The sequence below is a fragment of the Bos indicus genome, chromosome 4, assembly GCF_029378745.1.
Source record: "Bos indicus isolate NIAB-ARS_2022 breed Sahiwal x Tharparkar chromosome 4, NIAB-ARS_B.indTharparkar_mat_pri_1.0, whole genome shotgun sequence".
In the NCBI taxonomy this organism is placed as follows: Eukaryota; Metazoa; Chordata; class Mammalia; order Artiodactyla; family Bovidae; genus Bos; species Bos indicus.
In genome coordinates, this window is record NC_091763.1 from 99,622,765 (window position 1) to 99,649,731 (window position 26,967).

Consider the following 26,967-nt stretch of genomic DNA (forward strand, 5'->3'; position numbering starts at 1 on the left):
ATGATAAGATGAGACCAGTTCACCCCTAAAGGGCTCATATTCTCTTAGGGTTAAGTACAGACTTACAGAAAGGTCAGAACAAGATAAGAAAAAAGGAAAAGAGTGAAGGAAAAAACCATCCTAGAGAAGGTGAAACCAGCCCCAGGGAAGATGTGCACCTGAGAGAACAAAAGATTAAGGCATCCCTAATGGCAACGTTCACAGGTTCCCGCAGAAGGCAAACCAAAGCCTATCTACAGGACGGCAAATTTATCCTGGGCCTCAGAGAACTGCACAAATGACTCAGTGACAACCATGAAGCCCATCAGACAACAAATCACAGAAAGAAATAACACGAACAACAACCAGCATAAACATCCCTCACAGACTTCAGCAACTGGAATTATTGGACAGATTTTAAAACAAGGATGATTATCAGTTTAAACAAATATATGACAAACTTGAAAATATCTGCAGGGTATAAAAATCTTTTTTAAAAAATCAAGTAGCAAAAAAGAACATACATTACTTTCAGAAATGGAAAACAAAATTTTAAAATTCAGTAGACTAGAACTTATACACTACTTAACTTACATGCTGAGTACATTATGCAAAATGCCAGACTGGATGACTTCAAGCTGGAATCAAGAATGCAGGGGGAAATACCAACAACCTCAGATATGCAGATGACACCACCTCATGGCAGAAAGCAAAGAGGAACTAAAGAGTCTCTTGATGAAAGTGAAAGAGAAAACCAAAAAAGCTGGCTTAAAACTCAACATTCAAAAAACGAAGATCATGGCATCAGATTCCAGAACTTCATGGCAAATAGATGAGGAAACAATGGAAACAATGACAGACTTTATTTTCCTGGGCTCCAAAATCACTGCAGATGGGGACTGCAGCCATGAAATTAAAAGGCACTTGCTTTCTTGAAAGAAAAGCTATGACCAACCTAGACAGCATATTAAAAAGCAGAGACATTACTTTGCCAACAAAGGTCCATCTAGTCAAAGCTATGGTTTTTCCAGTAGTCATATATGGATGTGAGAGTTGGACTATAAAGAAAGCTGAGCACTGAAAAATTGATGCTTTTGAACTGTGGTGTTGGAGAAGACTCTTGAGAGTCCCTTAGACTGCAAGGAGATCAAAGGAGTCAATCCTAAAGGAAATCAGTCCTGAATATTCATTGGAAGGACTGATGCTGAAGCTGAACCTCCAATACTTTGCCCACCTGATGCGAAGAGCTGATTCATTTGAAAAGACCCTGATGCTGGGAAAGATTGAAGGCAGGTGGGGAAGGTGACAACAGAGGATGAGATGGTTGGATGGCATCACCGACTCGATGGACATGAGTTTGAGCAAGCTCTGGGAGTTGGTTATGGACAGGGAAACCTGGCGTGCTGCAGCCCATGAGGTCACAAAGAGTCAGATACGACTGAGTGACTGAACTGCACTGAGACTAGACCTAAAAAAATTAATTGATTAGAAGGAATCATCTATAATGCATTAAAGGAAGAAAAAGAAACAAAAAAGAGATTAAAAGACATGGCAGATAGTGAGAAGAACTGGAAAATATTTAATCAGAGTCCCAGAAAGAGAGGAAAGAGAAAAACGGCAACAGCTGACTAGATAACAGCTTAATTTTTTCCCGAACTAATGAAACTCTAGATTTGATGATTTTGAATTGTGGGGCTGGAGAAGACTCTTGACAGTCCCATGGACAGCAAAGAGATCAAACCAGTTAATCCTAAAGGAAATCAACCCTAACTATGCATTGAAAGGACTGATGCTGAAGCTCCAATACCTTGGCCACCTGATGCGAAGAGCCGACTCATTGGAAAAGACCCTGATGCTGGGAAAGACTGAAGGCAGAAGAGGGCAAGAGAGGATAAGATGGTTGGATGGCATCACCAACTCACTAGACATGAGTTTGAGCAAACTCCAGGAGGTAGTGAAGGACAGGAATGCCTGGCCTGCTGTAGTCCATGGGGTCTCAAAGAGTCACACCCAACTTAGCGATTGAACAGCAACAATGAAATTCACCAAATCCACAGATTCAAAAAGCCCTACAAACCTCAAGCAAAATAAATAGAAATACACAAGTGAGTTCTACATTTTGGAACTGATCGATAGTCAATTTTTGTGCCCGATACACTGTATTTTAAAGTTTTGTACAAATTTATTTGTACAAAGTTGTATGTGTGCACAAACACACATACTTGCTAACTGTGTTAATCAAATTTTTCATTCCTTCTGTGTACTTCATGTGCATATGTGTTAATAAGTCCCTTTAGTCGTGTCTGACTCTGTGTGACATAGTTCTAAACTACAGAAGTTAGAAGCCCCTCGATTATGAAAGTGGGTGCAGTTTCTCCTGGTATTTACATCAGCTCAATATACTTCAGAGCTCTACTATGTGAATAAAAGTTTTGTGACTCTAGGGGATCTTTAATCAGTAAGAAAAATATCCTCTTTAACTACTTTCAAAATGTGTCGATCTTGAATCTGATTATGACTAAATAATATCAGTACAATTATACTTTCTTTCCTATGGTTTCCATTTGCCCACTCTTTTCCCCTCCTAGTTTAATGATCTATTTCTTACGTGTTCCTAGCTCTACAAGGTTTATCAGGAAATAGAGCAGTCCCCTATATGCTTCCCCCTCAACAGTTGCCTCTCCCTAAAAATAATGTTTATTCTTTCACATGATTCTTTTGTCATTTACTATCACATCATTAAATAACATGCTTGTACTGCTACTTCTTGATTTTTTCAGTATTAAATATTATTATATTAGGCAAAATCAAGATTTAGCTTTCTTTCAGCCAGCCTAACAACATATTCCAAGCCCACTTTCTAACCTTCCATTCTAATTTCGTTAGGCCAATAGTCATAATTACATTATTACAAAGTTCAAATATTATTTTTACACCTTTACCTCCAGCTATGGCAGATTAGATGGTTAAGAGACTAGGGATACCAGCATAAACAACTAGAAAACTAGACGAAATGTATGCAATATCTGTTTTCAGACATTGAACAACAAGGAATGAACAGCAAGCAGATCTATGACCTCTGAGAGAAAAGAAATAAGGCAGATAAAAACCATGAGTGTCCCAGTTTTCTGCTCTTCTGGCACTTACTGGACCCTGGCACTGGTTCTAACAGTCACATTGAGCAGAAGGGACAGTGTTCAAAATTTGAAGAGGCTGAAGCAACTGAAATTTACAGGGCAAAAATACCACAAAGAGTGAACTAATACAAAAAGAGTTCCAGAAATCGATATGGAAGAATCCTGTGGTATCCAGTTTTCATAATAGCCCTCCTGATAGAGTGTCAACACTGAATCTGGGAAGGAAATCAAAAAGAATTAAAACCAGTCACATGTACACTCTTTCAGAATACAGATGAGGAGGAAACACTTCCTGAAGCAAGTATTTCTTTGGTACCAAATCTAAAAACAATACAAAAGAAAGCCACAGATAAATACTTCTCATAGCACAGATACAAAACTCTTTATGAAAATATTAGCAAATTGAAAATAAAAAGGATAATACATCATGACACATAAATCAAACAAGATTTACCCTTGGAAGGGAAGGTTGATTTTTTTTAAAAAATCAATCAACCTAAATCACTGTTTCTACAGAACAAAGGAGATAACACACGATCACCTCGACAGAAGCAGAAAAGGCACTGACAAAATGCAACACCCACTCATGATTAAAAACTTTCAGTAACCAAAGAATAAAAGCAAATGTCCTCAACCAGATACAGACCATCTACAAAAAAATGGTGACATACTTAATAATGAAATACCCCATGCCTTCCCACTAAGATGGGAAACAAACAAGGATATGTGCTCGTAACACTTTCATCCAAGAATATAGTGTAGAGCTTTGTTGTTCAGTCGCTAAGTCATGTCCAACTTACCCAAGTGCAATATGGCAAGAAAATAATTTTTAAAAAATAAAGACTGAGAAGAAATAAAACTGTCTTAATTCACAGAAGGTGTAACCATCTATTTAGAAAATCCTAACAAATCTATTTAACAAAAATCAATTATTCTACCTATAAAAATGAACAATTAGAAAATGAAATCTTAAAAGGCGTATCATGTGCCACAGCTCAAAAAACATAAAATAGTCATAGGCAAATATAACAAAACATGCTGCACTACTCTGTACACTGCAACTACAGAACAGTGTTTCTGAAATGTAGAAAAATAAACCTTATTCATGAACTACATGCTGCTGCTGCTGCTGCTAAATCGCTTTAGTCGTGTCTGACTCTGTGCAACCCCACCAGGCTCCCCTGTCCCTGGGATTCTCCAGGCAAGAACACTGGAGTGGGTTGCCATTTCCTTCTCCAATGCATGAAAGTGAAAAGTGAAAGTGAAGTCACTCAGTCATGTCCGACTCTTCACGATCCCATGGACTGCAGCCTACCAGGCTCCTCCGTCCATGGGATTTTTCTCCACATGAACTACATAAATCAACATTTTTAAGATGTCATTTTTCCTCAAATAGACCTGTTTATTCAATGCAATCTCAATCAAAATTCCTGTAGGCTTTTTGTACAAAATGACAAATGAATTTAAAAACTTACGTGGAAAGGCTAATGTTTAGCTATCCACGTATCAGTCTAAAATGACTGATTCCTGATCTTTTATGTGCAACCTACCTCTTCCTCTTTGGAAACTTGTAGAACCTCTTTCTCTTTGTTATTTTGATATTTAAAAATAAAAGTTTGTTGGACTTCCTTGGGGGTACAGTGGGTAAGAGTCTGCCTGCCAATGCAGGGGACACAGGTTCAATCCCTGGTCCAGGAAGATTCCACATGGCACAGAGCAAGTAAGCAAGGGTGCCACAACTACTGAGTCCACGTGCCTAGAGCCTGTGATCTACAGCAAGAGAAGCCACCGAATGAGAAGCTCATACACTGAAACAAAGAGAAGCAAGCCCTGCTCACCACAACTAGAGAAAGCCTGCACACAGCAACAAAGACCCAGTGCAGCCATAAACAAACATTTTTAAAAAGGTCCTTGATTTTGTTTAGTACCTAAACAACTATTATTTAAAAAGTTTGTGCCTGGCACTTGATAGGCATTTTTGATTCTTGGGGTTTTTCTCTTTTTTTTTTTTTTGAGGTAACACTAGTTTATAACCTTCTGTAAGTTTCACGTGTACAACGTTTCATTTCTACTTCTGTGTACCCTACAGCATGCTCACAACCAAAAATTTAGTTTCTATCTGTCACCAGTTGATGCTGTTTATCTATTTCACCCTCCCTCTTTGCCCTTTCCCCTCTGATGACCATTACTCTGTTCTCTGTATCTATTTCACCCTCCCTCTTTGCCCTTTCCCCTCTGATGACCATTACTCTGTTCTCTGTATCTCTGTGTTTTTATTTTGTTTGTTCATTTATTTTGCTTTGTTTATGTATTCCACATATGAGTGAAATCATACAGTATTTGTCTTTCTCTAATTTATTTTGCTTAGCATTGACCCTTCAAGGTCCATCCATGCTGTTGCAAATGGCAAGATTCTACCTTTTTGATGAGTAATATTCCAAGGGTGAGTGCGTCAGTGAGTGTTTGTGTGTACACATCGCATCTTCTTTATTCATTCATCCATCGTTATATTGCTTTCATATCTTTTTTACTATAAACAATACAAGGAACATATGTATCTTTTTAAATTAATATTTTTGTATTCTTTTGTTTCAATATGAAAATATAACCTTTGGTCCTGGGACTATTCTTCAGTCATATTATTGAAGATAATTTTCCTCTCTATCATTGTAGTCTCTTCCTAGAACACTAACTTATTTGACATGTGACCTTCTGGACTGATCCTCAAATCAAAGTTCTCTCTTCTGTCAAATAGTCTTTGCTTTTTCGCACTACTTGTTAAGAGATCATTTCAACTTCATCCTCCAACTCTTTCCTTATTTCTGCTATCATATTTAATTTTCAATAACTTTATTGTTCACTGAATTTTTTTACACCATCTTATTCTTGTTTCATGGATGCAGTAGATTCCATTATTTCTGAGGTTAAAATAACACATTTGTTGAAGTTTTACTTCCTTGGCCAGTCTCTAGTTTTCATGAGAACCAGCACTGCATGGTGCTACATCAATGTACCACCCATGTTCCCACAGCTGCTGTTTCCACCAGGTATTTTTCTCAGATACGCTGCACTAAAAGAACATGCAAAGGCAGTCTAAAGAATGACCTGCGCCTATGTTTAGGGAGGCGCTAAGGTCCTCTTGACCCCACCAAGCTCAGCAACTAGGACCAAAGAGAAATGTTCAACTTCATGTTTTTAAAACCTTCCTCTCTCTGCTTTTCAAAGCTATGTAAACAAAAGAGGCCCTTTCTGCAAAAAGACAGGTATCATCTTGTGGGCCAAAATCAGGTGCTGGCTTTTATTAGCCTCCACCTGCATCTCCAAGTTTAGTTAAATCATCTCAATTGGCCATCTCACAGAATGCCTTCTATAGACTTTTGCCCACAGGGTTGGGCTACATGTAAATTATAGCTTCATGGTCCTCTCCAGAAACACCTGTGGTTTCCTTCTGTGTTAACATAACCACTGAAGCTGGTCTCCAAAGATGTAAAGATCTTCTGGTCCCTGACTGAGATGGGTAGCTTCATAATTTTGGGTGTCCAGCACTCTCCGGCAAAGCTAAGTCAGATTCGAAGACTTTGCCTGACCTGTACTATCTGCATTCCACGACTCATGCCATGAGATAGGTATGAGCAAGGTCTGATAGTTGAGAGACTAAGGAGAGGTTCTAAGAGTTGTGGATATTAAATCAACAGGAAGAAAAAAAATATACTCCTGGTCTACTTATGATAAATGACTCATCTCATATTTCTTTATTATGGATTTTTTTTCTCTTTTTCTATAAATGTTGGAAAGCATAATCTTTCATCTTTTCCACTGACCCTCTCTTGTGATTTCACTCAGGGTCATTAATTTACAAAAACATTCTATATATTGATAACTTCCAAAGTTATAACTCCATATCCAAACCAACTTGAATAAATTCACCTGTCTATTCACTATCTCCATTTAGATCTCTAATAGGAATCTCAAACCTAACATGTTTAAAACCAAGTTCCTGATATTCTCAAAAAACCTATTCCTATTACAGTCTTCCCCGTCTCAGTTAACAGCCATTCTCTACTTCTAGTTGTTCAGTTCAAAATCTTGCTGTCATCCTCAACTTTTCTACCTGTATTGTTATAAAACATATTTATATATATAGTTTTGTAACTACATTAATTAACACTTAAATAGATCTCACCTTTTTTCATTCATATAACATATGTTAACTGCCCCCTAGATTTTAAATAAAAGACTGGACAATGCATTGTCTTCTGAGTTTTTGGTTGTTAATTTTTTTTTCTTTTTTAAATAATGCAGGTATCTAAAACACATTTCTACTTTATCAAAATTTAGTAATAATGAACCCAAGAGCTCTTTTAATGGGTAAAGAGAAAAGAAAGCTTAAATCATACACAGACATTAAAGGCAAAAAATAGATATTTGCATAAACCCCTAAAGTAACAAATAAAGACCTTCAAAACAGAGATGCAGCAATCCTACTCATTCTAATAGGTCATTCACTACACTATAACTGCTGTATCTGCTTAGTAAAACAACTAGACCCAGAAAATTACTTTAAAAATCATACATTTTTTTTTTATTTAGAGGGGATTCAAAGGACTTGCATTTGACCACCGAACCTATTACCCATCAGTTGATGCCTTAGACAAATTACTAAGAAGGCCTAGTTTCCTTAAGTGTACAATAGGGAGAGCACTCGTCAGCCTAGAATTGTCAACAAATGAGTAAGAGTTACCTTCTGAACCAGGATTTCTCTTGTCATTTTAATTCACACTCTTTCAGTAAACATCAAAACTTCTCTATTTTGTACTAGAAAACTAAAGTAAATTTCTCCCCAGATGTAAAACTGACTCTGTTTTTCCAATCTGACATTATCCTATCTAAATCTACTGCCTCTCACTACTCCTAATCCTTGGTAAAGAATCTGCCTGCAGTGCAGGAGATCCGGGTTCAATTCCTGGGTCAGGAAAATTCCCTGAAGAAGGAAATGGCAAGCCACTCCAGTATTCTTGCCTGGAGAATCCCATGGACAGAGGAGCCTGGCAGGCTACAGTCCATGTGGTCGCAAGAGTCAGACATGACTTAGCGACTAAACCACCACCACCACTGACTGTCAGTCTCCTCAGATAAGAAAACTAAAGGCCAACCAGAGAGGTTCTATGACTTTAGCAAGGTAATATACTTAGTTAACCATAATGTTGAGACTCTGATTCCTAGGGCAGTGTTCATTACACTTCATGATATCTTAAGAATATAATGTCACACTTCATCTCACCTGAGTTGTGTAGATTCTATTAAAATCTACTTGCTCATAGGCATGGGGGAAAAAACTAAACACAAAGTTATTTTGGAGCATTTACCTTTCTACATGCAGGACAAAGCCCATTTTCATCAGTGCGAATTCGATGCCAACAAAAGCGGCAAATCTGGTAGCCACAGGTGCAAGGGAAAAAGTTGATATCATCTATCTCCAAGGGCTCCATGCAAAGAGGACATTCCACAGGGTCTTCCTTTGCGTCAGGACTGCGAGACATCTTCACTTTTATTAAACAGCAGCAAAAGTTTATAATAATTTAAGGGAGAAGGAAGTTCAGCACTGAGAACTAAACCGTAGAACTTCAAAGACCTGCATGAGAAAAAACAAAATACACTGCTTACTACTGAAAAACAATGGCATTTTCAACAATCAAGAATCATATTATCAACAATGAAAAATATTAGTCAGATCAATTTTTGCTATCTCAGAAGATGGAATTCTGAGCATTTTCCATGTCAAGATAAAAGACCTGAGAGGTTGTTACATTTTTTGATTCAACAGAAGGAGGAAAAGAAGTTCCTCTTTTAGCTAAAACATTTAATACAAAACCAGTACTAATCATAGCACATTTTAGAGTAATAAATACTATACAGAAGCACATTCATCTTAAAACATATTCTAAATTTAAACTGTCTTATATTTGACCTAAAAGCTAGTAGTAATAATACTGCCACGTAACTAAGAGTATTATAGTAGTCTAAAAAAGTGTCCTAATTTACAAATAAATTTAATAAAGAAGAGAGGCTTCAGATGTCCAGTATGTGTTAATATCAAACCATAACCACAGAAAATATAAGAGCTGAAAAAATGTGCCACAGAAGCTAGCTGTTTACAATTAAACAGGTATTAACATGCCAATAAAAATTTCATTTCTGGGAAAATAAGCACATATTAAACAAATGAAAATATTCCTTTTTCTTGTAGAAAGGCTACTAAAAGCCTAGAGAAAGGAGAAAGAGAACAAACAGACCTCCATGTTTCAAAGTCTTTTAAAAAATTAAATAATTTATCTTTTTAGATTATGGAGAATTGAAAATTTTAGGCAAAAGTCACTGTTAAATTAAAATGTTATGTCAAATAACAGAGATTTTTATTTATATAATTTGCCAAATTAACTCTAAAGTTTACATGAAAGAGTAAATGCATGAGAAATGCTTTGAAACTTTTCAAAGGGGGAACCTGGGAATTTGTGCTATCGGATATTGAACTGTACCACAAAGCTATAGTAACAAATAATTTGATACCGATACAAAAACAGACAAAAGATCAAAAAACCTAAATAAGGAATTTAGAAACAGATAATGAATTAGATTTCAATATTTGATAAAAGAGACAACATCAATACGGTAAGGACGGACCCAATTTATAAAGGGTAACAGGATCCTGCTCTGTATATTTTGAGAAAGAAACAGTATATAGCCATCTCACACTGCAATCAAAATAAATCCCAGATGATCTAAAGAGTTACACAGTGAAATAAACTATTAAAGTGTTAGAAGAAAATAGAATTTTTTAAAAACTTGGAATACAGAAAGTCTTCCTAAGATAAAAACATAAATTCATAAAAGATAATATAATCAACTAAACAAATTAAAGGCAAGCAATAGAATAAAGGATATATTCACTGTATATAAGCGTTACTGTCCTGAATATACAAAGGAATCTTACAAGCAATGTTTAAAAGGCAAATAAGTCAGAAGAAAAGATGAGAACAGAATATGATCAATAGTTCACAAAAGAAGTACAAATGATTACAATATACAAAAAGATGATCAACCTCTTTAGTTAGTAAACAGTGAGATAGCATTTTCCCTGCACCAGCCTGTCAAAGTTAGTCTCCCCACAAAGCAGAGATCATCACTGAAATAAGTTCCTCTTTACAAAGAGTAAATTCGAACACAAAGAGTACCTTGCCTTAAGTGTTAGTCGCTCAGTTGTGTCCGACTCTTTGCGATCTCATGGACTGTAGCCCGTCACGCTCCTCTGTCTATGGGATTCTCCAGGCAAGAATACTGGAGTAGGCTGCCATTCAGGGTATGTCATTCAGGGAATTCTTGCCTGGAGAATCCCATGGACAGAGGAGCCTGATGGGCTACAGTCCATGAGGTTGCAAAGATTCGGACACAAGCGAGACAAAGTGAAGAAGAACAAAACAGCCTCTTGATGAAAATCAAAGAGGAGAGTGAAAAGTTGGCTTGAAATTCAACATTTAGAAAACTAAGATCATAGCATCTGGTCCCATCACTTAATGGCAAATAGATGGGGAAATAGTGGAAACAGTGACAGACTTTATTTTGGGGGTCTCCAAAATCACTGCAGATGGGGACTGCAGCCATGAAATTAAAAGACATTTGCTCCTTGGAAGAAAAGGTATGAAAAAAGTAGAGACATTACTTGGTCAACAAAGGTCCATCTAGTCAAAGCTATGGTTTTTCCAGTAGTCATGTATGGATATGAGAGTTGGACTATAAAGAATGCTGAGAGTAGAAGAATTAATGCTTTTGAACTGTGGTGTTGGAGAAGACTCTTGTGAGTCCCTTGGACTGCAAGGAGATCCAATCAGTCAATCCTAAAGGAAATCAGTCCTCAATATTCATTGGAAGGACTGATGCTGAACCTGAAGCTCCAATACTTTGGCCACCTGATGCAAAGGACCGAGTCACTGGAAAAGACCCTGATGCTGGGAAAGATTGAAGGCAGGAGGAGAAGGGGATGACAGAGGATGAGATGGTTAGATGGATCACGACTCAACAGACATGAGTTTGAATAAACTCCAGGAGTTGGTGATGGACAGGGAGGCCTGGCGTGCTGCAGTCCATGGGGTCTCAAAGAGTCAGACATGACTGAGTGACTGAACTGAACTCTCCAGGGGATCATCCTGAACCAGGGATAGAATCTGCAGGGTCTCCTGCATTGCAGGCATATTCTTTACCATCTGAGCCCCCAGAGAAGCCCCACCTTGCCTTAAATTGCACAGCTATTAAGTGGTGGTGCCTGAATTCATTCCAGGAAGTCTTTAGCCCCAGAATCTGTGCATTTAACCATTCCTTTAAACCACCTACGAATTTATTCTACATAAATACTCACATATGCACCAAGTACTTTGTTGTAGGTTTTGCAGCATTGCCCGTATGACTAGAACTATAAACAATGTTAACTGTCCATCAGTTGGCAAATTATTATGAAAATAATGATACAGCTATTAAGTTGATGTGTGCTGAATCAAAAGATGTTTATTATACAGATTTTTTTTAATTTGTAAAAGCAACTAACATAAATATACAGTAACTTCAATACAAATATATAAAACCTGTATGTGTATATTTTGTTTCTCAAAGAAAATAAAGCATATTAAAGGTTTTACACCAAAATGTAACCCATATCACAAAAGATAAAATGGAGGTACTAATTTCATTTTGAAAATTTGTATTATCTGTATTGCTATGACAAACCTTTCTGCAATTCAAATGACAAAAAAATTAAATTAAAAAAGAAATTATTTTCATCTCCTTTAGGAAAATTAAACCTGACTTGTGTTAATAATTAGAAAAATGAAATATCTAATGAATCTATAATTATTTCAAAATATAAGTTTTTTAATGACATATATATTTATAAACAATTCAGGAATCCCAGTTTACAGACCCAGTTTTGCCACTATCAGTTTTCTCATGTATAAAATTAGGGGTTTAATCTTATGGTTACCAGGGGGATAAGAGGGGAGGGATAGATTGGGAGACTGGGACTGACATACACACCACTATATATAAAATAAATCATAATGACCTACTGTACAGCGCGTGTTTCCCAGATGGCGCTAGTGGTAAAGAACCCACTTGCCAACGCAGGAGACATAAGGGATGCCAGTTCGATCCCTGGGTAGGGAAGATCCCCTGGAGGAGGGTAGGGCAACCCACTCCAAAATTCTTGCCTGAAGAATCCCATGGACAGAGGAGCCTGGCAGGCTAAAGTCCACAGGGTCGCAAAGAGTCGTATACAACTGAAGTGACTTAGCACGCACACATGCACTGTATAGCACAGGGAAATCTACTCAATACTCTGTAATGACCTATATTAAAAGAAGCTATAAAAGGGTGAATATATGTGTATGAATAACTGAATAACTGATTAACTTTACAGCAGAAAGTAACAACACTGTAAATCAACTATCAAATCAGATCAGATCAGTCGCTCAGTTGTGTCCGACTCTTTGCGACCCCATGAATCACAGCACGCCAGGCATCCCTGTCCATCACAAACTCCCAGAGTTCACTCAGACTCATGTCCATCGAGTCAGTGATGCCATCCAGCCATCTCATCCTCTGTCATCCCCTTCTTCTCCTGCCCCCAGTCCCTCCCAGCATCAGAGTCTTTTCCAATGAGTCAACTCTTCACATGAGGTAGCCAAAGTACTGGAGTTTCAGCTTTAGCATCATTCCTTCCAAAGAAATCCCAGGGTTGATCTCCTTCAGAATGGACTGCCTGGATCTCCTTGCAGTCCAAGGGACTCACATGAGTCTTCTCCAACACCACAGTTCAAAAGCATCAATTCTTTGGCACTCAGCCTTCTTCACAGTCCAACTCTCACATCCATACATGACCACTGGAAAAACCATAGCCTTGACTAGACAAACCTTTGTTGGCAAAGTAATGTCTCTGCTTTTCAATATGCTATCTAGGTTGGTCATAACTTTCCTTCCAAGGAGTAAGCGTCTTTTAATTTCATGGCTGCAGTCACCATCTGCAGTGATTTTGGAGCCCAGAAAAATAAAGTCTGACACTGTTTCCACTGTTTCCCCACCTATTTCCCATGAAGTGATGGGACCAGATGTCATGATCTTCGTTTTCTGAATGTTGAGCTTTAAGCCAACTTTTTCACTCTCCACTTTCACTTTCATTAAGAGGCTTTTGAGTTCCTCTTCACTTTCTGCCATAAGGGTGGTGTCATCTGCATATCTGAGGTTATTGATATTTCTCCTGGCAATCTTGATTCCAGCTGTGCTTCTTCCAGCCCAGCGTTTCTCATGATGTACTCTGCATATAAGTTAAATAAGCAGGGTGACAATATACAGCCTTGACGTACTCCTTTTCCTATTTGGAACCAGTCTGTTGTTCCATGTCCAGTTCTAACTGTTGCTTCCTGACCTGCATATAGGTTTCTCAAGAGGCAGGTCAGGTGGCCAAAGTATTGGAGTTTCAGCTTCAGCATCAATCCTTCCAATGAATATTCAGGACTGATTTCCTTTAGAATGGACTGGTTGGATCTCCTTGCAGTCCAAGAGACTCTCAAGAGTCTTCTCCAACACCACAGTTCAAAAGCATCAATTCTTTGGTGCTCAGATCTCTTTATGGTCCAACTCTCACATCCATACACGACTACTGGAAAAACCATAGCTTTGACTACACAGACCTTTGTCAGTAAAGTAATATCTCTGCTTCTTTAATATGCTGTCTAGGTTGATCATACCTTTTCTTCCAAGGAGCAAGTGTCTTTTAATTTCATGGCTGCAGTCACCATCTGCAGTGATTCTGGAGCCCAAGAAAATAAAGTCTCTCACTGTTTCCATTGTCTCCCTCATCTATTTGCCATGAACTGATGGGACTAGGTGCCATGAACTTCGTTTTTTGAATGCTGAGTTTTAAGCCAGCCTTTTCTCTCTCCTCTTTGACTTTTATCACAAGACTCTTCAGTTCCTCTTCGCTTTCTGCCATAAGGATGGTATTATCTGTGTATCTGAAGCAATTGACTTCTCTCTGCAATCTTGATTCCAGCTTGTGCTTCATCCAGTCTGGCATTTCACATGATGTACTCTGCATATAAATTAAGCAAGTTAACAATATACAGCCCTGACCTACTCCTTTCCCAATTTGGAACCAGTCTGTTGTTCCATGTCTGGTTCTAACTGTTGCTTCTTGACCTGCATACAGATTTCTCAGGAGGCAGGTAAGGTGGTCTGGTATTTCCATCTCTTTAAGAATTTTCCGCAGTTTGTTATGATCCACATAGTCAAAGGCTTTAGTGTAGTCAATGAAGTAGATGTTTTTCTGAAATTCTCTTGCTTTTTCTATGATCCAATGGATGCTGGCAATTTGATATCTGGTTCCTCTGCCGTTTCCAAATCCAGCTTGAATATGTGGGAATTCTCAGTTCACGTACTGTTGAAGCCTGGCTTGGAGAATTTTGAGCATTACTTTGCTAGTGTGTGAGATGAGTGCAATTGTGCAGTAGTTTGAACATTCTTTGGCATTGCCTTTCTTTGGGATTGGAATGAAAACTGACCTTTTCCAGTCCTGTGGCCACTGCTGAGTTTTCCAAATTTGCTGGCATATTGAGTGCAGCACTTTCACAGCATGAACTTTTAGGATTTAAAATAGCTCAGCTATTTTAAATTCCATCACCTCCACTAGCTTTGTTCGTAGTGATGCTTCCTAACGCCCACTTGACTTTACATTCCAGGGTGTCTGGCTCTAGGTGAGTGATCACAGCATCATGGTTATCTGGATCATTAACCTCTTTGCTGTATAGTTCTTTATGTTACATGTATTTTACTAAAAAATTCAAATATACACTATATACACGCTATATACACAGCACTTTTGAAAAAAGGTTTTTAAGTATTTGGTTGCTTTATTTAAATTAATTAATCCTGTGTTGCTAAGTCGCTTCAGTCGTGTCCGACTCTGTGTGACCCCAGAGACGGCAGCCTATCAGGCATCTCCGTCCCTGGGATTCTCCAGGCAAGAACGACGGAGTTGGTTGCCATTTCCTTCTCCAAATTATTCCTCTAGTTTTCTGTCAATCTGGCAGTGAATTTGTGGTAAGTTAAACATGTGTGTGATACAAGTCCATTGAATAGTTACATAGAAATTACATTCCTGAATACAGTATACAGGAATGTATACTATAATTACACATAATAGAAAAGCTATTTATAGATATGACATATACATACACAAGTTTTGAATGGTAATTAGAACAGTATCTTAATTGAACTTTCAGAAAGAGACTCACAGACTTAGAGGACAAACCTATGGCTGCCCGTGGGAGGGTTAGAGGAAAGGGATGTTTAGGGAGTTTGGGGTAGTCATGTACACTCTGCTATATTTAAAGTGGACAAACAATGAGGACCTATCGTACAGGAGAAGGAACTCTGCTCAGTATTATGTGGCATATTGCACAGGAGGGAAGTTTGGGGGAGAATGGGTACATGTATATGTACGGATGAGTCCCTTCACTGCTCACCTGAAGGTATCATAACATTGTTTGTTAATTGGCTATATCCCAATACAAAATAAAAGTAAAAAAAAAAGAACAGCCCCTTAAGTTTCCATTAAAACCTTACATTCAGTATATACACAGAACTATAAACTAATATTTTTTAAAAACCTATAGTAAATGTAAGTACAATACCACACAGCTTACATTTTACTTAGTCAATGTTTCATAACTATAAATGCTTGTTTCTTTAACAGTCTATTCTCAATAGAATGGAAACTTCAGGAGAGAAGTTAACTGGTGTGTCACATGTACCAAGCAGCTACACCTGGCTGGGAATAAATAGCACTCATGTATTTGATGAATGAATAATGAATAAAAGAAGGAATGAATTATTTGTTATACATCAGTTTTGACTGACAATCCTCTTCAAAAATAGGAAAGAACATTCTAAGTTGTTCATTATATAAAGCACATATAAACTACACAAAGGCAAAAGCAGATTGAATGGTAGCTAGGAACAGTTTGCTAAGTGAAAGAGCAAGGTAAGTTAACTGACTGAGTATCAGTGCCAGTACCTCTTCCCCTTCTTAAATTAAATACCAAAGTATCAATATACATATACCATAAATGTACATTTACAACAGAACTCAAGATTGCCTCCACCAAAGTTAGGAAAGCTTACTTACTTTCTCATAGAAATAAACATCATGTTTAGATATTTTCTTACAGAAAAATATCTACCTAAGAATTTAAAGTCTCTTTCATAAAAGGTTAAGCTGCAGTTATACAAAAAAATTGATTATGTGGAATTGCTCTCTACTTCCACACCAATTTGTTCTTTATTCAGCAACTTATTTGTACTTCATATTCTCTTCTTTTTTGGCAGCACTGTGAAGCTTGTGGGATCTTAGGTCCCCAGCCAGGGACTGAACACAGGTACCGGCAGCGAAAGCACTGAGTACTAACCACTGGACTGTCAGGGAATTCCCTGTACTCATCAGCATACAAGTCACTTCACATAATATATCACGTCCCCTAAGCAGTTTTTGCAGAAGGGGCAGATAAGGGTGGAAGACAAACAATGTTTATCCAACAGAAAGCAAACTCCATGAAGATAGAGACTGTTTTGCTTGCTAACGTATCCAAAAATCCTAGAATTCTTGGCAGAGAGCAAACACTTAACAAATAAGTGTCAAATAGAAGGAAAACAAGAAAGGATGGAGGAAGGAAGGGAGCTGAAGGAAAGGAAAGTACCTCTTCATTCATCCATACATGTGTAAGCACATATTTGAAGAGTCACTGAACAAAACTGTGCCAATCTCTACAAGTTTTCATGCAGCAAATACACAGCAGACATAGTAATACACTTCTCTGAATGTATCAGTGAAAAAGGCAAAGGCTTTTCTATTTTCTTATGATGTAACACTACTAAAAAATAATTTCTAACTTGCATATAGTACTCATTTGCATAGTTAGAGCAATGTGATTGTTAATTTGGGGAAGTTGTTCAATAAAATCTACCAATTTATCAGCTATATGAAGACAACAAAGATGACAAACCATCTAATCAAAGCCATAAAGAAATGCAAACAAGTATGTTTTCAAAAACCTAACACTATGAAAACTTACATGTACAAAAAACTTGAAGATGATCATTTTGTGAAAAATCAATTTTAAAGAAAAAAGTTTGCTACAATTTTCCTTTAAATAAAAGTTTTCAAACACATTTAAAATGGTTGAAGCAAAAGTATCTAATTCAAGCCAATTTGGAAAAGAGTTCTACTATGGAAAGTATGGTAGGCAGAACAAGTTTATCTTTTTTTAAGGCATATTTAAGCTTTCTTACAAGAAAACTAACTGGTTGTTCTAACTGCATCTAGTATACCAATAACATTACTTATGATTCTCTCTAGGTAAAAAGATTTAATTAGAAAAGTCAGATGGCTGACCAGTGAAGATTTTTGCCACCTAAAAGTTCATTGTATCCTTTACTCACTTAGTGATTCAAGAAATAGTTATTAAGCTCTTGTTTCAAATTCTAGTCTAAGTCCTTGAGATACTTTGGTGACCCTAAAGGGCAAACCTTGGTTTCCTGTCCCAATTCAAACCCAAAACAAAAGGCATAATAAGTCAGTATATTAAGTATGATAAAAGGTGATAATGCTGTGTGTGTGTGTTCAATTGCTAAGCTGTGTCTGACTGTTTGCGACCCCAAGGACTACAGCACACCAGGCTTCCCTGTCCATGTCCCAGAGTTTGCTCAAATTAACAGAAGATACCAAAGTCAGGATGCAATTGAAATTGGCCAACTGGAGTAGATTTCATTAAGAAGGTAACATTTTAATGGAGGAACCTGAATAAGCCGTGCATATGAAAAAGCTGGCTTGAAACTCAACATTCAAAAAATTAACATCATGGTATCAGGTGCCATCACTCCATGGCAAATAGAGAAACAGTGACAAACTTTCTTTCTTGGACTCCAAAATCACTGCAGATGGTGACTGCAGCCATGAAATTAAAATACGCTTGCTCCTTGCAAGAAGAGCTATGACCAACCTAGACAGCATATTAAAAACAACAGACATTATTTTGCTGACAAAAGTCCATCTAATCAAAGCTATGGTTTTTCCAGTGGTCATGTATGGATGTGAGAGCTGGACCACAAAGAAAGCTGGGCACTGAAGAACTGTGATGCTTTTGAACTGTGGTGTTGGAAAAGACTGTTAAAGAGTCCCTTGGACTGCAAGGAGATCCAACCAGTCCATCCTAAAGGAAACCAACCCTGAATATTCATTGGAAGGACTGATGTTGAACCTAAAGCTCCAATACTTTGGCCACCTGATGCAAAGAACTGAGTCACTGGAAAAGACCCTGATGCTGGGAAAGATTGAAGGCAGGGGGAGAAGGGGACAACACAGAATGAGATGGTTGGATGGCATCACTGACTAATGGACATGTGTTTGAGCAAGTTCTGGGAGCTGGTGATGAACAGGGAAGCCTGGAGTACTGCAGTCCATGGGGTTGCCAAGAGTCTGACATGAGCGAGAGACTGAACTGAACTGATCTGAACTGATATGTGAGAAGAGAACAGAAAAGGCAAGAAAAAAATCAGCAGAGAAACCCCAAAAAGGAAAACTGCCTAAAATGGTTGAAAAACAGCAAATTCAGAGAGGTTGGAACAGAATAAGCAAGGAGAAGAACAATTTCAGATAAGGTCAGAGTAGGGGTTCAGGATCTTGGAAGGATTCATCACAAGGCACTAGAACAGTTTTGGCTTTTTTTTTTTTTTTAAGCTATTTATTTTTTAATTGAAGGATAACTGCTTTACAGAATTGTGTTGGTTTCTACCAAACATCAACATGAATCAGCCATAGGTATACATATGTCCCTCACTCTTGAACCTCCCTAGTTTTGGCTTTCTTTGTAAAATAAATGAAGAGAACCAGAGTTTTAGAGAGAGGAATGGCTGTGGATGTGACTTATATTTTCAAAAGTTTTCTCTGTGTTCTACTTCCAGACTGACAGTGTAAGTAGCTCCATGACCTCATTCCCCAGCAAAACTGCTGAAAATTATTTAAAATGTATCATTTGAAGTATCTGGAAATACTAAGAGCACAAGAGAAATGAAGAAACACTCACTCAAGAAAATCAAGAAGAAAAACAATACTATGTGGTATTGGAACCAAAACCTGCCCCCTCTCTTCCTCCCTTCTCAGCTTGGTGAGATGGGAACTCTATTCCAGGTTGGCACCGCCAAGAACACAAGGTGCTCCCTAAACACAGTTACCACTCAGAGAGCATCTGCCTAGGAGGGACAGGACATTAGCACCTCTCATCCTCCCAAAGCTACCTGATGCTCTTAGCTAAGTCCCAGGTAAGTGCAACCAACAGGTGAAGGTGCCCCTCCTCCACCCAACTGCCATTCACAACAAAGAGCACCTTTGCTGCTGCTGCATGTTGAAAACACTAGGACCCAGACTGCCCTGCAACAGCTACTTTATAAAGCTGGGATCCTGCACCAGGAAAGGTAAGACAAGACTTGAGGCTACTGCACACTCTTTCAATGAGTGCTCAGTTACTAAACTGGGAGTGTCACACAGAGGAAAAAAGCACGCCACTGCCTCTCCTTCTCAGTATCAGAGCTCAGCAAGAGATTTTGGCAGAGGGGTAAAGCAGGTCTTAAAACTGGTAACTTTGGATCTCTTCCCCCCTAAACCAACTTCATCTGTAACGGAGTCTTTAAGTCCAAACCTAAGCACAATCTGAAAACCAGGAAGCTTGTGGTGAAAGACAAATGAGAGTAGTCAGACACAAGTTGAATGAAGTGTAAACCAGCTAGTTTGCAGGAAAGAATAAGAAGAATCAGGTTCTTCTTAACAGCTAGGATGATCCTGCCCATGGTCACAAAACAAACTTCAAGCTGTGACCTAAAAATCTATGCCTTCGAGTGCGCTCATTAAAAAAAAAAAAAAATCAGGCTGAGAAACAATTTATATCCTAGGGCATTGTTGAAATCAATGGAGCAGTCACCTGGAAAGCTATAGAGTTTAACATCTGGATGTGGTCAAGGAAAGCATGGAGGAGGGCCCTGTCCAAAACACAGTCATCCCAAGATACACGTGGACATATCCAACTCTGCACCCCCCAGGAACACAAACAAATGCTTAACACAGTCAGAGGGAAACAGAGTTCACTGAATTAATTCACCCACTCATTAAACAAATAAGCAAATAATAATAACAAACCCTGGGAAAAGCAGGACACTAGTACCCAGAGTCACTACAATACTATATAAAATGTACAGTTTCCAACCAGAAATTACAACTGTGCAAAGAAACAGGAAAGTATAACCCATACACCAGGGGTAAAAAAAAAAGCAGACAACTTCCTGTGAGAGCCACAATACATTGGATTTAATAGCCAAAAACTTCAAAGGAGCCACTTCTAATATGTTAAAAAACTAAAGGAAATCATAATTAAAGAAGTAAAGGAATGGATGTGGTCCACTGGAGATAGGAATGGCAAGCTACTCCAGTATTGCTGCCTCGAGAACTCCATGGACAGTATGAAAAGGCAAAAAGTATGACACCAGAAGATGAGGCGCCCAGGTCAGAAGGTGTCCGATGTGATACTGGTGAAGAACAGATAAACAGCCCCAGAAAGAATGAAGAGGCTGGGTCAAAGCAGAAACGACACTCAGTTGCGGATGCATCTGGTGGTGAAAGCAAAGTCCGATGCTATAAAGAACAGTATTGCATAGGAAATCTGAAATGTTAGGTCAAGGTAAATTGGATACAAAATTAAGTAGATGGCAAGAGTGAACATCGACATTTTAGGAATCAGTGAACTAAAATGGACAGGAATGGGAGAATTTAACTCACATGACCATTATATCTACAACTGTGGGCAAGAATCCCTTACAAGAAATGGAGTAGCCCACATAGTCAACAAGAGAGTCTGAAATGTAGTACTTGGGTGCAATCTCAAAAACACCAGAATGATCTCGGTTCATTTTCAAGGCAAAGCATTCAACATCACAGTAATCCAAGTCTTAAGCCTCAACCACTAATGCCGAAGAAGCTAAAGTTGAATGGTTCTATGAAGACCTACAAGACCTTCTAAAACAAATACCAAAAAAAGATGTCCTTTTCATCACAGAGGATTGGAATGCAAAAGCAGGAAGAGATACCACATTTGGCCCTGAAGTACAAAATGAAGCAGGGCAAAGACTAGAGAATTTTGTCAAGAGAATGCACTGGTCACAGCAAACACCCTCTTTCAACAACATAACAGACTACTTTACACATGGACATCACCAGATGGTCAATACCAAAATCAGACTGATTAGATTCTTTCCAGCCAAAGACAGACAAGCTCCATACAGTCAGCAAAAACAAGACCTGGAGCTGACTACGGCTCAGATCATGAGCTCCTTATCGCAAAATTCAGACTTAATTTGAAGAAAGTAAGGAAAACCACTAGATCATTCAGGTACAACCTAAATCAAACCCCTTATGATTATTATACAGTGGAAGTGACAAACAGATTCAAGAGATTAGATCTGGCAGACAGAGTGACTGAAGAACTATGGACGGAGGTTCATGACACTGTACAGGAGGCTGTGATCAAAACCATCCCCCAAAAAAAGAAATACAAAAAGCTAAAGTGGTTGTCTGTGGAAGCCTTTCAAATAGCTGAGGAAAGATGAGAAGCAAAAAGTAAGGGAGAAAGGCTAATATATACCCAACTGAACACAGAATTCCAGAGAATAGCAAGGAGACAAAAGAAAGCCTTCTTAAGTGAACAGTACAATGAAATAAGAGGAAAACAGTAAGGAAAAGACTAGAGATCCCTTCAAGAAAACTGGAGATACCAAGCGAACATTTCATGCAATAAAGGACAGAAACAGCAAGGACCTAAGAGAAGCAGAAAAGATTAAGAAGAGGTGGCAAGAATACACAGAAGAACTATACAAAAAAAGGTCCTAATGACCTGGATAAACACGATGGTGAGGTCACTCACCAAGAGCCAGACATCCTAGAGTGTGAATGATTCCTGGAGTGGGCTTTAGGAATAATTACCATGAACAAAGACAGCAGAAGTGATGGAATTCCAGCTAAGCCATTTCAAATCCTAAAAGATGATGCTTTTAAAGTGCTGCACGCAATATGTCAGCAAATTTGGAAAACTCAGCAGTGGCCACAGGACTGGAAAAGGTCAGTTTTCATTCCAATCCCAAAGAAGGGCAATGCCAAACACTGTTCACATTACCATACAATTGTGCTCATTTCACATGCTAGCAAGGTAAAGCTCAAAATCCTTCAAGCTAGGCTTCGACACTATTGGAATCAAGAACGTCTAGACATACAAGCTAGATTTAGAAAAGGCAGAGGAACAAGAGATCAAATTGCCAACATTCACTGGATGTGAGGGAATTCCAATTAAAAAAAAAATCTACTTCTGCTTCCCTGACTACACTAAAGCCTTTAACTATATGGATCAAAACAAACTGGAAAATTCTTAAAGAGACGGGAATATCAGACCACGTTACCTGTCTCCTGAGAAATCTGTTTGCAGGCCAAGAAGCAACAGTTAGAACTGGACATAGAACAATGGGCTGGTTCAAAATCAGGAAATGAGTACACCAAGGCTGTACATTGTCACTCTGCTTATTTAACTTAAGACACCCCAGTGGCTCAGATAGTAAAGAATCTGCCTGTGATGCAGGAGACCCGGGTTCAATCCTTGGGTCAGAAAGATCCCCTGGAGAAGGGAATGGCTATCCATTCCAGTATTCTTGCCTAGAAATCCCATGGACAGAGGAGCCTGGCAGGCTACAGTCCATGGGGTCACAAAGAGTCAGACACAACTGAGCGACTAACACTTTGCTTAACTTATATGCAGAGTACATCATGAGAAACGCTGGGTTAGATGAATCACTAACTGGAATTAAGACTGCCAGGAGAAATATCAATAACCTCTGATATGCACATGATACTACTCTAATGGCAGAAAGTAAAGAGGAACTAAAGAGCCTCTTGATGAGAGTGAAACAGGAGAGTGAAAAGGTTGGCTTAAAATTCAAAAAACTAAGATCATGGCATCTGGTCCCATCACTTCATGGCAAAAGGATGGTGGAAAAGTGGAAACAGTGACACATTTAATTTTCTTGGGCTCCAAAACCACTGTGGATGGTGACTGCAGTCATGAAACTAAAAGCCACCTGCTCCTTGGAAGGAAAGCTATGACAAACCTGCTGCTAAGTCGCTTCAGTCGTGTCCGACTCTGTGCGACCCCGTAGGCGGCAGCCCACCAGGCTCCCCCGTCCCTGGGATTCTCCAGGCAAGAACACTGGAGTGGGTTGCCATTTCCTTCTCCAACATATGAAAGGGAAAAGTGAAAGTGAAGTCGCTCAGTCGTGTCCGACTCTTCGCAACCCCATGGACTGCAGCCTACCAGGCTCCTCCGTCCATGGGATTTTCCAGGCAAGAGTACTGGAGTGGGGTGCCATCGCCTTCTCTGATGACAAACCTAGACAGCACATTAAAAAGCAGAAACATCACTTTGCCAACAAAGGTCAATCTAGTCAAAGCTATGGTTTTTCCAGTAGTCATGTACAGATATGAGAGTTGGACCATCAAGAAGGCTGAGTGCCAAAGAATTTATGCTTTCAAACTATGGTGCTGGAGAAGACTCTTGAAAGTCCCTTGGACTGCAAGGTCATCAAATCAGTCAATCCTAAAGGAAATCAACCTTGAGTATTCACTGGACAGACTGATGCTAGAGCTGAAGCTCCAATACTTTGGCCACCTGATGAGAAGAGCCGACTCATTGGGAAAGACCCTGATGCTGGGAAAGACTGAGGGCAGGAAGAGAACAGGGCAACAGAGGAGGAGATGGTTGGATGGCATCACCGACTTAATGAACATAAGCTTGAGAGAACTCCAGGAGATTGTGAAGGACAGGGAAGCCTGGCATGCAACAGTCCATGGGGTCACAGAGAGTCGAGTTAGTGACTGAATAACAACAAAATGAATGTATGATGACCATCTCACAAATATCGAATTTCAATACAGAGAATGATGCTATTTTTAACAGAAATTCTGGAGTTAGAAGTACAATGACTGATATGAAGTCACTAGCGGGGTCAAAGCCTGTACATGTAGACTAGCAGAAGAATGAACTGGTGAAAGAAAAGATAGATTAATAGAGATTGTGCAATTTAGAAAACAGAGTGAGAAAAAAACTGAAGAAAATGAACAGAGCTTCAGAGAAATGTAAAACACCATTAAGTGCATCAACATACACGTCATGGGAATACTAAAGAAAAAGAAAAAATGCTCGAAAAAACAATGGATGTACGAAAATGAAAAACTACAGTGACGCTAAAACAAAGACGAATCCCACAAACACAGTACTGAACAAGGAAGAAAGAAGTAGAATGTAGCTGTGCTCATACAAAGTTGAACAGGTAAAATAAAACTTTATTTTTAGTTTTTGGCTGCACCAATTACATTCCCACCAACAGAGTAGAAGGATTCACTTTTCTCTAAACCCTCTCCAGCATGTGTTGTTTATAAACTTTATAATGATGGCTATTCTGACCAGTGTGATGTGGTACCTCAGTAAAGAATCTGCCTGAAATGTAGGAGACCTGGGTTTAATTCCTAGGTCAGGAAGGTCCCCTGGAAAAGGAAATGGCAACCTGCTCCAGGGTTCTTGCCTAAAGAATTTCACAGACAGAGGAGATGACAAGCTACATACAGTCCATGGGGTCATGAAGAGTCAGATACAACTAAGTGACTAACACTTCCATTTTTCTCTAATAATTGTGGGTGTTAAGCATCTTTTCATGGGTCTATTGGCCATTGTGTCTTCTTTGGAGGAATATGTATTTAGGTCTTCTGCCCATTTTTCAACTGGGTTGCTTGGAGGTTTTTTATTGTTATTTTTTTCTTATTCTTATTGAAATGGTTGAGCTGTTTTTATATTGTGGAAATTAAGCCCTCATCAGCTGCATCATTTGCAAATATTTTCTTCCAGTCTGTAGGCTGTCTTTTCGTTTTATGTTTTCTTTTGCTATACAGAAGCTTACAAGTTTGATTAGATCCCGTTTGTTTATTTTTGCTTTGGTTTCTATTGCCTGGGAAGATTAACCTAAGGAAACATTGGTACGATTTACGTCAGAAAATGTTTTGCCTGTGTTTTCTTCTAGGAGTTTTATGGCGTCATGCCTTTTATTTAAGTCTTTAAGCCATTCTGAGTTTATTTTTGTGTATGTTGTGAGGGTGTGCTCTAATTTCACTGATTTACATGTGGCTGTCCAACTTTTCCAACACAACTTGTTGAAGACAGTTGCCTCCTCTATCAAAGACTGACTGACTTCAGTGTGATCACTATTGAAACAGGTGTGTGGATTTATTTCTAGGCTCTCTATTCTGTTCCATTGATTCATATGTCTGTTTTTGTACCAATACTATGATGTTTTTGATAACTGTAGCTTTGTAGTATTGTTTGAAGTCTGGGAGGGTTATGCCTCCTGCTTTGGGATTCTGAGTCTTTTATAGTTCCATAGAAACTTTAGGATTATTTGTTCCAGTTCTGTGGAAAACATCATGGATATTTTGTAGGGATCACATTAAACTTGTAGATTGCTTTGGGTAGTACTGCCATTTTAACAATATTAATTCTTCCAATCCAAGAACATGGGATATCTTTCCATTTCTTTGACTCATCTTCAATGAAATATTCTATTTTTGACCTGGGAAATGGTTACAAAGATGTTTGCTATACCCTTAAACTGTACATGTTCTACATGTACACATTTTATATGTTTCTGAATATGCAGTTCTTACATTCTTCAAAGTCTTAAAAGAAAAAGATAATAGTTGCAGAATGGTTAAAATGCCAATAGAATGGTTAAAAATAACCCCTTGTCCCACAAAGTACAACATACCCAAGTGAGATCAACAAATCCACACCCAGACACAAGACAGTAAAATGCAGAACACTAAAGGCAACAAGAGTCTCAAAAGCAAACACTGAAAAAGAATCCTTCACCCAGTAAAATAATCCGACTTGACAGCAGATTTCTCAGCAACAGAAAATTACTGTCAACCTACAATTGTGCTACTTGAAAACAATAACACTTAAGAATGAAAGTAAATGATAAAACAACATTTGAGATAATGCAGCTTTTCACATGGACTGGTTATTAGAAGACATTAGTTAAATATCATACTAGTATTGAGTTTATTTTGTTAAAAAGCTCTTCTACAGGAAATACATTCTAAAATATTTACACATCTCCTGATGAGATATTCTAGCAGGAAAGGAGACACAAAACGAGGAAGAGATGAATAGCAAAAGTCCATAACTGTGGAAACTGAGGGGTAGTAATAACTGGATTCCATTACACTGTTTGGTCTATTTTCAAGTATGCTTAAATTTACCATGATAACAAACTAAAAATAAGTGATTTAAAAAGCAAGGTGAATGGACATCCTGGTGGCCCAGTGGTGAAGAATCCACCTTGGAGTGGTCGGGGAACTAAGATCCCACATGCTACAGCGCAACTAAGCACACAGGCCACAACTACTGAGCTGGAGAGCTCCAGAGTCCACGTGCCACACTACTGAGGCTGCGTGCTGCAACCAGACAGTCTGTGCGCCGCATCCAAAGACCCTGCATGGCACAACTAACACAGCCAACAACTAACTCAACACAGCCAAACAAATGTGTAAATAAATGAAAATTTTAAAAAGTAAGGCTAGGCTTCCTGGTAGCACAGTAGATTAAAAATTCACCTG

General features: G+C 38.5%; 1 protein-coding gene across 9 annotated transcripts in view; it reads right to left on the bottom strand.

The window, feature by feature from the left end:
• CNOT4 (CCR4-NOT transcription complex subunit 4) overlaps nucleotides 1-26,967 on the bottom strand; it is a 152,626-nt gene that overhangs the window by 69,416 nt on the left and 56,243 nt on the right. For all 9 annotated transcript variants that reach the window (XM_070788204.1, XM_070788205.1, XM_070788200.1 and 6 more), the window contains one exon: nucleotides 8,483-8,748. In XM_070788204.1, the coding sequence (XP_070644305.1) occupies nucleotides 8,483-8,656 (174 nt within the window). In that variant the 5' untranslated portion in view covers nucleotides 8,657-8,748. The remainder of the gene's footprint in view (nucleotides 1-8,482; nucleotides 8,749-26,967) is intronic.